Below are 14,509 nucleotides of genomic sequence, written 5' to 3'. Positions count from 1 at the left end.
CCGATTGGCTGCTTCTAGAGTCACGCGGTGGTGTTACGATTAGTGATTGGCTGGAGTTACCGTCGCTCGAAGTAGATATCGCAGCATCGTCGTCACGAGGTCTCTGTAAAGAAGACAGAAAGAAAACATGGCTGCCACTCTGCAAGCTACATCTGCACCCCTTCTTGCTTCTATTTTGGGACGTTGAACCCAAGGTAAACACGTTTAAAGGATATATCTATTGGAAGTACATGTATTTAAGTCAAAAGCAGTTGGCAAATTGCTGGCAAACCACTGCTAGCTTACTTACCACTTGCTAGTTAGTGTTAGCATGCTAGAAAGGCATGTGTACACCAGGAAGTAAACAGTCAGATACAACTTTATCGTAACAAAACTGGTTTCATAGAAATACAATCAGACAGATAACAGCCAACATAGCCAGGTAGCTAGCTTTGCTTTTCTTTAATCATAGTTGCAACACTAGTTTCTATTTAAGCCTACGTGAAGTTTCTAAGTACACACAGCCTGCCTTATTTTAGTGAATTGGCAACTAATGCAGATAGGAAATATTTTATTTTGTATATATTTATGTCTTTCCTGACAATAGAGAGGAACATTTGTCTTCATTTCTGTTCATACCAGTCTTTAACAAACAGGGTTGCCTCTGTTATTGTAATAAGGAAAAGGCTATAATCTGGACATTCTATTGATATTAAACAGGCAAAATAAGAGTTGTATACATGTCAGGTGTGGCAGCACGAAAAAAAGGACACTTCAGAAATAAATGTAGTGAGCTTTTGCACAGGCTGCCTCAGTGATGTACTTTAATCTTATTTTGTAGTTTAACTACCCAAGCTGTATTACTCAAACCTTACTTGCATCACAGACATAATGTTTAGTTATTGTTGTCACATTGTTTCATATCGGTAAACAAACCTTGTAGTGCCAAGGTGTCGTTGTCTTTCTGCTACATAGTTACATAGAACAGTGTGCTCAGCAGATCTAATATCACCCAAACTAATTTAGTATCTTTGGGAAATTTCCCAGCTGTCATGGACAAGCAGAGGAGGCAACTGACTCCAGAGCAAGATGCCTTGGAGCACATACTTGCTTGTAGAGACAAACGTTTCCTGGAGGAAAGGTTTATAGACTCCTTTAAAGGTAGGTACATTTGTAATGACAGGTAATGAATGGATATCTGATATTACTTAACAGTTCAGCAGAGCTTTGGAGCCTTTTTTCTGATATGAAGATGCAAATGAGTCAAAAAGCCATTACCTGGTTTGTTAGAGGGAAAATTTGGAGTGAAATAAGAGCCTTCCTGCAACTATTTACAAAGCTAAACTTAGTGTTTAATGATAAAGTTATTAAATGTTAGATTTACTAGGAATGAGACATGCACTGGTATTCATAGACTATTGTCAAATTAAATGTATATTCCTATACACACTCACTTTTAATTGTTAATAGGTATATTACTGTTCTTTAGGACTTAAAAGTAAGACGTTCTGGGAAAATGTACAATACTCCAGTTTAGAGTTAAACAAGGCAGACTGAGGGAACAATTTGAATTGTGTATTTGGTAAATGGACTGTGCTTGTATAGTGCTTTTCTCGTCTTCCGAGTGTCAAAAGGATATTTGTCTCCCAATATATTTATTCATTGGGATTTGGTGAGAATAAAATGATGATCATGGTACATGGCAGCAGTGGAATGGAATCCAGTCAGCCCTGTCATTATATATATTTCCATATAGATATGTGTGTGTGTGTGTTTTCCTTGCTCTGTAGCTGTATTTGGATGGATGTATTGTGTTTTTTTTATGTAGCCTATGTGATGATTTGGAAGCTTTGTTTTGCTAATTTTGTCTCCCTGGAAAGACGACCACAATGGAAACAAGTTATCCTTAAACTTTATTGTGCTATCCTCGACATTTTTCAATATATGTTATATATATTTTTGATATGTAACAAATAAATAAATAAAATGAACACGATAGTTTTGCTAATTGGTCATCACACATGAATGTTTTCCCGTTAATCTTTGTTTTTCTAGGGAGAGGATTGTTCACCCACAAGGCCATTGAACCATCCACATTTGTTGTTGAATATCGGGGGAACATCTTTTCTCATAAAGACACAAAACCTACAAAGAAATGTGGTTATACTCTAAACAATTATTTGTTTGAGTTTGCATGGGAAGGAGCATGGTGGTGGTAAGTTTTGTCAGAAAGAGATCTGATGAACACGTTTTATAGGAAAACAACATGGTTAAGTACAGTCATTTTAGGGGGGGTTTAAGTGTCATCAAGATTGTTTTGTTTGCAGCGTTGATGCCTCAAAAGAAGACAGGGCCCTTGGACGATGCGTGAATGACGATCACATAAGTCCCAACTGTGAAATGAAGACAATGGTCTATGAGGGAGAACCACACTTGTGCCTGTTTGCAGCGACAGAAATATCTCCAGGCGAGGAGATAACTTACAACTACGGGGACTCCTCTTACCCGTGGCGATCAGAGGTAAGTAGGCGTGAAAGAAGGAGCCTTGCTTTTGATTTTGGTATTTGAATTACGGTCACTTGCCTTTTATTAGATACACCTAGCTAAAACGAATGCAGTCGCACAGTCCTGCAACAAGTCCTCCCTTTTAATAAGGTTATAATGTTCTGTTTTTGTTGAAACTCTTAGAGAGAGCCTACACTCATTGATATAAATGGGGTGGACAAATATAATACAAAAGTAATATACAAATGGATAATATAAAATATAATAAACTGGCAACTGAGTGTATATGCCATGTTTTAGATTTAAGGTTTGACTTGAGACAGTTTCCAGGCCTACTGCTCTGTATTTAAAGTTAAAGACGTTACAGTCGTAAATCAAGAATTACTGTAGCCATACTGGCAACCGTGTGCAATCATCATTTTTTGATGCTACAGGGGAACTATCATCACTTAATCCTCATTCTATATGAAGATAAGATGTTTTTTGGGACAAATAGTGTGTATTTTAAAACTCTAATTTCTAGAATGACACAAATGAAATGCAATAAGTTTATTTTGGAAAGAAGCAGGATAAAATAACATTTAATTATAATGAACACAATTTTTAAAATGGGGAAAAATCGGATTATCTACAATTTCACGTTTTTATGATATGTTTTCAGTATTTATTCATGTGATAATTTAATTTAGTTATTTCTTGGATGTTGAACTTCTCGCCAACAAAGTACATTTTAATTAAGGCAATACTCAAAGTGATTCAGATTTGCAGTTTGCTCTCTCTTTTTTTGTTGCATTTGACAATTACAGGTGTCCTTTGATGGATCCAGTACTTCATACTCAGACTTTTATGCTACTTCATCAACACCAAGGACTGTAAGGGTATGTAAAAGATTATGTATATTGACTATGTCTGCTGTGTTCGCAACATAGGCACACTCCTCACATTCGTCACAACGTCCACTAAGACTGTTAGACTCCAGGACAGACTGATTAGATCTTGGAGGACAAAGGTCACTGTGACCTGATGACACACATTTTTGGAATTCATATGACACAAATTTCTAATAGGATGAAATGATAAAGTGATGAGATTTTGGACAGACATGAATGTATATCGCATCATGTTGTTTGTGTTGTATTTTCAGCATGAGTACTACTGCTCTGATGATGATGACCACGACAAAGAACTACCTGACAGCGGACAAAGACATGGCAATGGCGGTTTTGCCGACATCAACAGTCAAATGGATTTCAGGGACAACTCAACTTTTGCAGATTTAGACTCTTCTAAAGAGATGTCGGGGACCTTTATGCTGCAACCAGACGATGCCTCATACGCCCAGCAGGGAGGCAAGGCTGCTTCAGGCTCCAGACCCAGCAAGGCTACACCAAACCCCAAAGGCACTTCTCGCACCACTAGATGTTATTGTTACATTTGCGGGAAAGGTGTCATTAAATTATCTCGTCATCTTTTAAGGCATGCTGATGAAGAGCCTGGTATCGCTGAAGCCTTGGCATTACCCAGAACCAAGGAACGAAAAAGGTTACTTCTCAAATTGCGTAACAGGGGAAATTACCAACATAATCAAGACGTGTTGAAGAACAACAGCGGAGAGTTAAAACCGAAGAGGCGACCAAAAACCACGGAGATCAGTACTAAAACACATGTGCACTGTCTACATTGTAAAGGCATGTTTGGACGTAAGGAGATGTGGAGGCATGTGGCCAGATGTCCTTGTAAGACAACGTCAAACCCTGCAACAGGCGGAAAGATAAAAGTCTTAAGCGAGATCGCTCTTGCAGATTCCCCATTCTCCGGAAAACTTTCAGCTGGCGTGTGGAAGATGCTCTTAAAAATGAAACAAGATGATATTGCAACCACCGTCCAAAAGGACTTCCTTCTAATGCAGCTGGCGGTGTACCTATGCGACAAGCATGAAAATCATCCAAGCAAACATGAATACATCAGACAGAGGCTGCGGGAAATGGGAAGGCTTTTGTTAGCACTGCACAAAAAGTCGATATTTAGCGTCAAAGATGCTATCAGACCCAAAAACTTCTACAAAGTGGTTGAGGCAGTCAAAGTCGTCACTGGTTTCGATGAAAAGATGCAGAGCTACAACAAGCCAAGTCTGGCTTTGAGATTGGGACATTCACTGAAGAAAATGTGCAAAATCATCCTCGCCGGAGTTGACGTCAGTGACAAGATGATGAGGGACTCAAAGACGTTTGTGAAACTGTGTCAGAGAGAATGGTCTCAGCTCGTCTCCCACACAGCCCTCGCTTCGCTTCGCGGACGAAAAGTAAGCAAACCGTCCACCATACCTTTCACACGTGATGTGCAAGCGTTCTACAGGTACCTAGAAACAACATCAGCTTCTGCCATCGAAGGCCTGGAGAAGCATGAAAACCCACAGGTCTACGATGACCTTTGCAGAGTGACACTTGCACAAGCGTTTGTCTTAAGCAAATGCGCATCCGAGGTCTCAAAAATGACACTCGAGACATTCCAGCAGAGAGACGACTCCATCCAAGTATTGTCCAAGCACTTCATCAGGATAAATATTCAGAGCAGGTCTGGCCAAAACGTCGCTGTCTTGCTGACCTCCGAACTTGTCGCCGCAATAACTCTTCTCGTGAGCAAGAGGAAAGCGTGCGGCGTACACAAAGACAATCCTTTCTTGTTTGCAATGCCAAATTCTTCTCCCACGAGCCTCTTTCACGGAGCAAATTGCATCATGGTCTTTTCTAGTCTCTGTCGCGCAAAGAACCCAGAGCATTTCAGGTCGGTGCATCTCCGCAAGCACATCGCAAGAGTCTTCCAGATTCTCAACCTGGAGAACGATGAGCTAGATCACCTGGCTAAACTGTTGGGCCATGACATCCGCGCTGACAGGGACTATTATCGGCTACCGGAGGCAGCTGTGGAACTTGCAAAAATATCGAAACTTCTCCTGGCAATGGAAAAGGGCTCCCTTGAAAAATTCAAAGGAAACTCTCTAGAGGAAATTGAGATTGAGGGTACGTGTCCAGTGTACTGCACGTGTCTGACCAGCCAGTGCTTGTTCAGTAGAGACGAATCTCTTCTTGGACTACAAATGAACGCTTTATCCGTCTTTTTATTCAAGATGAATTGGAGCCAGATGTGGAGCAGGGCAACCCTGAAAACCGCGATGCTGAGGTGGACAATGAAGAATCGGATCTTTTACTTCCGCAGAGCGGTATGTTATATGTAATATTCATATTTCTATCTAGAAAACTTTCCTTTGCAGAGGTGGTATTAATTAAATGAAATGACATTAATCATCAAGAAACATGATGAGACGATACAAGTGCAATGAATAATTTGTAGTGCAAGTTGGAAACCATAATTACCTTCTTGCGGAAACTGACTAAACTGGTTGGTTCAACACAGGTTGAACAAAGTCTTCAGTTTTTTCAAGATAACAGGGTTTGTGTATGATACCAATGTTAGTCTTGTTTATGCTTTTCATTTTTACTATATATTTTTTTTGAATAACTTTTCCAGAGGCTGCAGAACAACAAGGCGTGCAACTGACTCCTGAGCAAGATGCCGTGGAGCACATAACAACTTACAGAGACAAACCCTTCCTGGAGGAAAGGTTTATAGACCCCTTTAAAGGTCTGTCTCCTTGATTCTCTGAAACTTAACCCTTTATAGAAACAGGGAGTCTCAGTGTGTTTACATGGACATTAATAACCAAATATATAAATACAAATCAAAAGCGCCTCACTTCTGGAGGGACGAATTAAGGTCAGACTACACAGCTGTTGGTGATCCAAAGAGGTTGTGTTGTGTTATAATAATTCTTCCTGTCGCACTCATCTCTGGTTTGTTTTTGTAAACATCACAGCGCCTGTGCAAATGTATTGCATTAATCAGTAACCGGGTGACGTGTACTTGTCATGCAAACGGGGATATGAATAACCCGATTTCTCTGTGCTCATGTAAACGTCACGTAGTCTTCATGTAATGATCATAACCAGGATAACGCTTATAAACGGGTTATTTATGTCCATGCAAACACAGGGGGACATGTGCACGAGATCAAGAGCTGACAGTGGAATGGTTGGTCAATAAATGCACCGTGTTTTTATTCTTACTCTTACAGGGAGAGGTGTGTTTACCCATGAATCCATTGAAGCGTCCACCTTTGTTGTTGAGTATCGGGGGAACATCTACTCTCTCAAAGAAACCAGGAAAAAGAAGTCCGGCGATACTCTGAACAATTATTTGTTTGACTTCTCCTGGAATGGAACAAGCTGGCGGTGAGTTTGCTGCTGCTTTTTCTGATATTTCATGAAAGGAGAGGAATTGTTTTTAAATGGCCTATGCTGACTTTTGGTGTAGGGAAAACTTTACAGTAAGTTTGATAAGATTTATGTCGCCAAGTCAAACTTTTCACCACCCTCCTACATGCATGCTACGTGAATGTCTTGTGTGAGTGTGTCTGCAGTAAATTGACCGGATAATTTAACGCCATTTTACTGTAAAGAGTGTGAATTTAGAAAATGTAGAATCTAAGTAAGTAAAATGCTTTTTTCCCTATAAATTTGAGTCGTTTGAGTACAGCAGGTGTCTGTTGCCATGCCTCGACAGAATTGCAAACTATCTAACCTTCTGTCACCACCGTCAATCTCAGTCAGAGTGATAAAACAGATATTTGAAGAGTGGTTGAAGTTTCATTTGAAAGTGTTTTTGTCTGCAGCATTGATGCTGCAAACGATGACAGGACCCTTGGACGACTCGTGAATGATAATCACATAAATCCCAACTGTGAGATGACGAAAGTCGTCTTTGAGGGAAAACCACACTTGTGCCTGTTTGCAGTGACAGAAATATCTCCAGGCGAGGAGATAACTTACAATTACGGGGACTCCTCTTACTCGTGGCGCTCATGGGTAGGGCTTTCATTTAAATATTTTAGAATATGTGCTTTTTTGTCTATTATATCATTAATTATTCAACTATTGCAGACATGTCTACAAATGTTTTTAATGTTCTGCCCTCCTCTGTTTATGACAAAATATTATAAAATGATCTCAATGTTATGATGTCCAATACAACATAGGCTCTCAACCTTTTGTAGGAGGACCACTTCCCCAAACAATTGAGAGAGAGAAAAAATGGCGGAAACAATAAACTGGGATGTAAATATGTGTTCTGCTTCTGTCGGCTGTAATGTAACCAGTATATAATATAATGCCCTTTGCCAATGTAGGATCTATAATAGAACTCTACTAGATTGTATAGGTGTACCTAACAAACTGGTACGATGGTGCAAATAACGTTTCTTGTCAGTGCAGATGACTTGCAGTACTCTGTGCAGGAAAAACATCATGTGAGGTTTTTTATATACAGTATCGTCTCCTTAACATTTACAGGAATGCAGTGAGGACCTGAATGCATCACAAGGAGACCTGAATGCCGCTGCATCTTCACCAGAGCATGAAACGGTAGGTGTTTAATGTGTTTACCTCATTAAACACGGGGTGGATGTGGCCTTACAGGGTTAGGCATGACTGTTGAGGAAGAACTGTACCCTTTATGACGTTACTGGTGTCTCCATTATAGCTGCGGTGAATATTTTTTCAGGGCTGCAACACGCAATTATGTTCGTTATGGATTTGATCTGCCAATCTCAACCAACTGTGATTGGGTGCTCCTGTTTGCTTTCTGCAAGTTTTCAATACCAGTGAAGATTGTTGATTGGCTTTTGCTGATTAGCGATTGGATCATTTATCAACGTTTTTTTTCCTTATGCCGATATTAACTAACTTACTATCAGAACTCCGATGTTAATTACTAGAATCGCACTTAGAGATGTTTCTGGTGGGGCGGCATGTCCGCAAGCTTAGACAATGTCTCGAGTACTGGAGAAGCATTGCTTTGTCTCGAGTACTAGATAAGCATTGCTTTGTGTTTGATTCTATAAAGTGAGTAAGACTACCGGTCCATAATTGCAGGTTGATGATGAAGACTACGTACCTTCCACGAGTGACAACGACGGGCTGAGCTTTGAGCAACAACCCATCGACGCCTCGTTCGTCCAGCAGGAGGACGAGTCTGACTACAGCTCTGATGATTCTACATCTGATGAAGAGTTCAAAGACCCCTCCATCACCAACAAAAACTACTGTTACGTTTGTGGGGTCGCTCAGTCTAAAATTTCCCGTCACCTTTATACCCATAGAAAGCAAGAGCCTGATATAGCTGCGGTGTTGAAGCTACGCAAGAACTCTAAAGAGCGAAAAGAGCTGCATGAGATATTGCGGAACAGAGGAAATAACATGCACAATCAAGAGGTTTTGAAGACTCGCTGCGGAGAACTTAAAGTGAGAAGAAAAAGCTCAAACATGCTCACCACTGCGAAAACATTTGCATCCTGTCTATATTGTAAAAACATGTACATTCGTAAGGACATGTGGCGACACATGCAGAGGTGTCCTGCAAAGAAGCGCCACAAACTTCAATCGGTGAAGATTAAAGCCTTAAATCTGGTTGATGCTGCGGAGTCAACAGACCCCCAAAACCTCTCGCCACATGTGAGGAAAATGTTAAGCACACTGAGGAAAGATGAGATTTCATCCGAGGTCTTGAATGATTCCTTTTTACTGCAGCTGGCACAGTGTTTGTACTCCAGGAAGGAAAGAAATGCACGCAGAATTCAACTCATCAAACACAAGCTGAGGCAAATGGGACGGCTCCTGTTGAGCTTAAAGCAAATGTCGATATGTAGCTTTGAAGACGCTGTGAAACCCGAGAACTTCAGCAAACTTGTCGAAGCCGTGAGAGAGCTCGCTGGCTTCAACGAGGAGACGAAGTCCTATGAGAAACCAAGCTTCATTAAGTTTTTGGGGAATTCGCTCAAGAAAATTGGCGACATCAACTTCGCCAGAGCTTGGAAAGGGGACGCCGGCAGCAGGACGATAGACGAAGCGGATGCATTCATGAAGTTGTGCGCGAAAGAATGGTGCTATGTCTATCCGGTAGTATCGAAAGACAGCACGCCAACTGTACCGTTCATCCACGATGTGCAGCTTTTCTATCGGTGCATGGAGAAGACCGCAGCTTCTGCAGTAGAAAGCCTGACGTTGTACGAAAGCCCTCCGGTCTACGCTGCGCTTCTCAGGGTCACTGTTGCGCAAGTGTCCATCTTGAACAGAAACATGGCCCAAGTCTCAGAAACAACGCTCAAGTCATTCAAGGAGCAGGAAGAGGCCGAGCTTCACGAGGACGTGGCCGTAGACCAGCCTCAGTTCGAGCAAATCCTGTCCAAGACCACAGTGAAGATCAAAGTCATGAGCAGCAGAGGCCAAAAAGTTTCCGTTTCGCTGACCCCTAAACTGCTCGCTGCCATCACTCTGCTCGTGAACAAGAGAGAAGCATGCGGCGTGCATGAAAACAACCCCTTCTTATTCGGGATCCCGGATGCCCCGTGCACGAGCTTCTTCTACGGACAGCGGTGCACCGTCACGTTTACAGCTCGTTGCGGCGCGAAGAACAAGGCGATCCTGCGCTCGCCGTTTTTCCACAAGCACATTGCAAGAGTTTTCCAGATTCTCGGGCTCACGAGCAACGAGCTCGATCAGCTAGCCAAGCTGTTGGGGCGGGACATTCCGACCGACAGGGAATATTATCAGACACTGGAGGCGGCTGGTGACATTGCAAGAATCTCAGAGCTGCTGTCAGCGCTGGAGAATGGATCTCTCGAAAGATTCAAAGGGAAATCTCTCGAGGAAATTCAGATTCCAGGTGAGTGTCCAGTTAAAAGTGTGGATGTTTTTTGTTTTTTTAAACAAACAAAAGTGTTACTGAAACAAACATCTTGACTGCTTATGCTTCCAAAAAGCGTTTGCAGAGCTGATCTCTTTTTCTTTTCTTTTTTTTTACGTATTTAAACTTGCGTTGTTTACATCCATGTTTACTTGCCAGCGGTCTTCTTCTTCTTCTTCTCTGCCTCTTTCTGGCACATTTCTTTGGCAGAAAACGTCAATGTGCATGTAAAAAAGTCTAACCTGCAAATTTAAGTATGTTATAGTTGACAAAATCCCTTTCTTGGTTGTCAATGGAATGACCTATCTAAACTGAATATTCAAATCGGATTGTAATCAACATAAGATTAATTATTCAAGTTTTTGTGATGATGTCTTTGAATTGATTGAAACCACATCACCGTGTCCTATCGTTGCCGTGACTCTTTCCATATCTTGCTTTCCTTTGAAGATGAATTGGAGCCAGCTGTTAAGCAGCACAACCCTGGAAACGGTGATGCTGAGGAATCAGAAAGTTCTCATCTGATGAGCAGTATGTAGTAGACGCACTCTCTCCATCTACACAATGATCTGTGTAATAGTCGTCTTTCAGAGAAGTTTTCCATGCAGACATTTTCAGTGGCTTTGAAGCTGGTAATACGCATTACTACATTTTCTTCCACTGGCACAAGATTACCCTCCGTGACCAGCTGCAGTTTGAGCTGTGAGAGGTTCAATACATCTAAATGTAAACGAGGTATTCTGATGCTTTATCTTAGTTTTCTGACTTTCAAAAAAGGAATTTTGATACAGATTAAGCGTGAACGATGGATTTGGTTTCATCTACTCTTAAAATTCCTGTAATTACGCTACCCACAGGACTGAGAAAGATTCACCATAACATAAGCACCACCGACATTTGGTTTTGAACAGTGTTTTGGAGTGCATTTTCCTTTAATGTACAATTCTTATGCCATATACAAAGACTAGTGTTATCTCTATGAACTTAACACTCATGCTATGTTCACACTGCAAGCAACAAAAGCAACAAAAACGGTCAAGTGTGGCGAGTTATATTTTCACTGAGTTGCTGTTGAAATGTTGCTCAAGCGCTCGTTGCGTAGTGATTAAATTAGTGCTGGGCAAGTTAACGCGAAATTAACGCATTCATTAATTAACGCCGACAATTATTTTATCGCGTGTTAATGCATTTTTAAAATTTATTATAATTTAATTTAATTTTTTATTTATTTATTTTTTTTCATATTGAAAGAGGAGACAAGAGACAATACATATACAACAACAAGAGGATGACAAGAACAGTGGGATAAAAGCCAGCAAACATCCTATAGTCGTGTGTGTGTGTGTGTGTGTGTGTGTGTGTGTGTGTGTGTGTGTGTGTACGTGTGTCAGACACTTGCATGTTAGTGCACCTATATGCTGAAATTCACGGTAAACGCATTTAAACGGCACAGATCGGGAGCGAGAGAAGGACTTTGAAAGTTAGCGGAAACATTAACGTGAGACAACATCCGGTTTCGTCAGACGAACATCCGGTTTTCAGAATAAGATGGCAACAAAGTATGAATTATATTCACATTGAGTATAAAACATGCTACCTGCATCTCGTGAACCAAATGTTATTGCACCTTTGTTCATACAGCAGTACTTTTAAAATAAAAGTGCGCAATACACTACTTTTGAATTCATTATTGAACTTTGCCATAACAATGCGATTTAATCGCAAAAAATCCATGCGATTTAATCACAAAAAATCCATGCGATTAATCGCGATTAAATATTTTAATCGTTGCCCAGCACTAAATTAAATTGATCTGGGAACTGGCTAACTGCATCTTTTTTTGATGAGTAGAGCAGGGTCAAGTGGACATCTCTCATCCAGATGTGGATAACGGTCCTGTTCAAGGTTGACATCTGTGGAACTAGGAGCCGTTTTGTACTTGGATTCTTTTTCGTTGATGTGTTGCCGTGTCTCTCGTTGAGTAACATCATTTATTCATCTTCATTCATTTAATTTAATAAACAAATTTGACTCAAGAATGAGAGTCATGAACAAAGGAGATGGAATACAACAAAGATTTTTTTAATGCCACAAACAAAAAACATGTCAAGGCCATGACATATAGATCATTTAACAAAAAGACTTCGCTGTGTCTTGAGCACTTACATTCTTAGCCATGTTCAACTTACTGAGAAAGTCAAACTCATCCTCCACCTGGTGAACAGTGACAAAGATTTCAAAAATGTGTTTATGGATTGAAAAGAACCACAATAGAACCAAAGGAGAGGAAAATGTCTGACTTCTTCTCTGGCTGAATGGAAATGCAGTGATAAGAAATAAATAATGAGAGCTTTGACACTCTTCTCATATGGCTGTACCGGTTGCTCCTCTAGGTTCTCCCTCAGCAAAACGTCGCCGAGGCTGGAAAAAGAGGCAGGAGAGTGAAATCAAGGCATCTGAGCTGAATGATGATGAGAAAAATGAAGAAGTGAACACCGAGAGGGACGACGGGTCAGAGCAAATGCCTCCGAGCTGTGCTGTCAACACACCTGTGGGAACGGTGACTCGTGGCAACGAGGACGCTACAAACATTTCCTTCAGTGATGGCGATGACGACATGAATGTGGACTTTGACATGGACATGGACACGGATGAGGACATTGTCAGAAACCAGGAGAATGGTGAAGATGGTGACAGAAGTAGCTCGCCAGCAACGCCTTTGACACCAGATGTGACAAAGCAGGACAACGACAGCAGTGATGCTCAGAAGAAGGAGAAGCGCCCCAGTGTTTCAGACCTAGAGACCATGGACATCGACACAGCGAACAATGTGGAGAAAGAAGACCAAAAGAAAGGAGGTGAGCAAAATAACTGGATAGATGTGGATAGCAGGCGTTACACTGACTGCTCAGATACAGGTCAAATATATCTAGTGGCTCGAGAGGAAAGTCGGGATCCCCAAAGTCATCTGGGAAACACGAATGTCAGCAGTTTTTGTGCCGATCCACCTAGAATATGTCAAATTCTTTCAGTGAATAAGTTTAAACTTTGACAAATTAGTGGTGCTACAGGAAAAGTTGGGGTATCACTAAAGTTTTTAGAGTTGATCCTCATGGGGCCTTGAACGTCTGAAGCAAATTTCACAGCAATCCATCCCATAGTTGTTGAGATATTTTACTTGAAACAAAAAATGTCAACCTCACGATGGCGCAAGAGGAAAAGTCGGGTTCCTCCTCTGGGGATCATGAATGTCGGTATAGAACTGCATGACAATCCGTTCAACAGTATAGCATTTGAACTGCGTCACAAAAACATGTTTTTACTCCGATATTCAATTTTAATTCTTTACAGAAAAAAAGAACAAATTAACAGCTGCAGTGACCGGAATGAAAGAAGTGAAGATATCAATCCCCAAACTGGACATTGTGAGTATCCAATTTCAATCCATTTTTCAACTGTCTCTTATTGTAGAAGTAAAAACTGGTTCAAAGTAAGAATTCAAACTTTCTTTACATTCACATTTTTGGAAATCACATTTCTCTTCTGCCGAATGTCTGATGTGACAATGCTCATTTATAGCGTTGTTTTTACTTTGGCTTACCCAGTGAGAAAGAACAAACTTTATTTTCCTTTTTAACAAAGTATAATCTTTTGTAGAACAACCATCACAATAGTGTCAATGTTGTTTTTCGTTGATGATGTTTTTTTTTTGTTTTTTTCTTTGTCCTAGGAAAAGTTTAAGGCTCCAGCCTACATTTCCCAGTTATCGTCAGAGTGCAACTCTGTCAGGTCGCCGGTGAAAGATCGGTCCATCCAAGACGACAAGAACCAGTGTCAAACATCCTCAACATCCACAGACGCCAAAGACAAGCCTAGCTATGCAAAGGTAAGGGAATACAGAGAATGTGCTGTTCATCAAGTGAACCCTGCATTTATAAATGTATTAATTCACGTTATATGGATGTAAAAAATTAAAAAGATGAAACCGTCTGAGCTGAGTACATGCCGTCTAAAATTTGAAAGGATTATCAAACATTATTTGAAGCTTCATTCAGAGCTGGTACGAGCAGGTCAAAAGTCGCATCGTTTCCTCTGTACAATGAGAATTTTATATAAAGTTATATTCACAGATGCTTTTCTAGTATGTAGTAATTTAAGCCAGTTGCTTTACTTCATTTGCATGTGTGTGTGTGTGTGTGTGTGTGTGTGTGTGTGTGTGTGTGTGTGT

At 40.7% G+C, this 14,509-nt stretch overlaps 1 protein-coding gene across 1 annotated transcript in view; it reads left to right on the top strand.

Moving 5' to 3' along the window:
* The first annotated feature begins 86 nt into the window (after positions 1–86).
* Positions 87–14,509, top strand: part of LOC116398427 (uncharacterized) — a 36,536-nt gene continuing 22,113 nt past the window's right edge. The window contains exons 1-16 of the mRNA XM_031874696.1: positions 87–194; positions 1,027–1,140; positions 2,035–2,194; positions 2,307–2,499; positions 3,291–3,362; positions 3,629–5,504; positions 5,612–5,704; positions 6,013–6,126; positions 6,617–6,773; positions 7,214–7,406; positions 7,890–7,961; positions 8,472–10,260; positions 10,732–10,812; positions 12,675–13,139; positions 13,633–13,706; positions 14,012–14,167. Coding sequence (XP_031730556.1) covers positions 1,032–1,140; positions 2,035–2,194; positions 2,307–2,499; positions 3,291–3,362; positions 3,629–5,504; positions 5,612–5,704; positions 6,013–6,126; positions 6,617–6,773; positions 7,214–7,406; positions 7,890–7,961; positions 8,472–10,260; positions 10,732–10,812; positions 12,675–13,139; positions 13,633–13,706; positions 14,012–14,167 — 5,604 coding nt within the window. The 5' untranslated portion in view covers positions 87–194; positions 1,027–1,031. The remainder of the gene's footprint in view (positions 195–1,026; positions 1,141–2,034; positions 2,195–2,306; positions 2,500–3,290; positions 3,363–3,628; positions 5,505–5,611; positions 5,705–6,012; positions 6,127–6,616; positions 6,774–7,213; positions 7,407–7,889; positions 7,962–8,471; positions 10,261–10,731; positions 10,813–12,674; positions 13,140–13,632; positions 13,707–14,011; positions 14,168–14,509) is intronic.

The sequence above is a fragment of the Anarrhichthys ocellatus genome, unplaced genomic scaffold (genome assembly GCF_004355925.1).
Source record: "Anarrhichthys ocellatus isolate YVR2014 unplaced genomic scaffold, GSC_Weel_1.0 scaffold84, whole genome shotgun sequence".
NCBI classification, from domain to species: domain Eukaryota; kingdom Metazoa; phylum Chordata; class Actinopteri; order Perciformes; family Anarhichadidae; genus Anarrhichthys; species Anarrhichthys ocellatus.
Note: the sequence above shows the minus strand (reverse complement) of the source record. Positions and strands in the feature narration are given on the sequence as shown.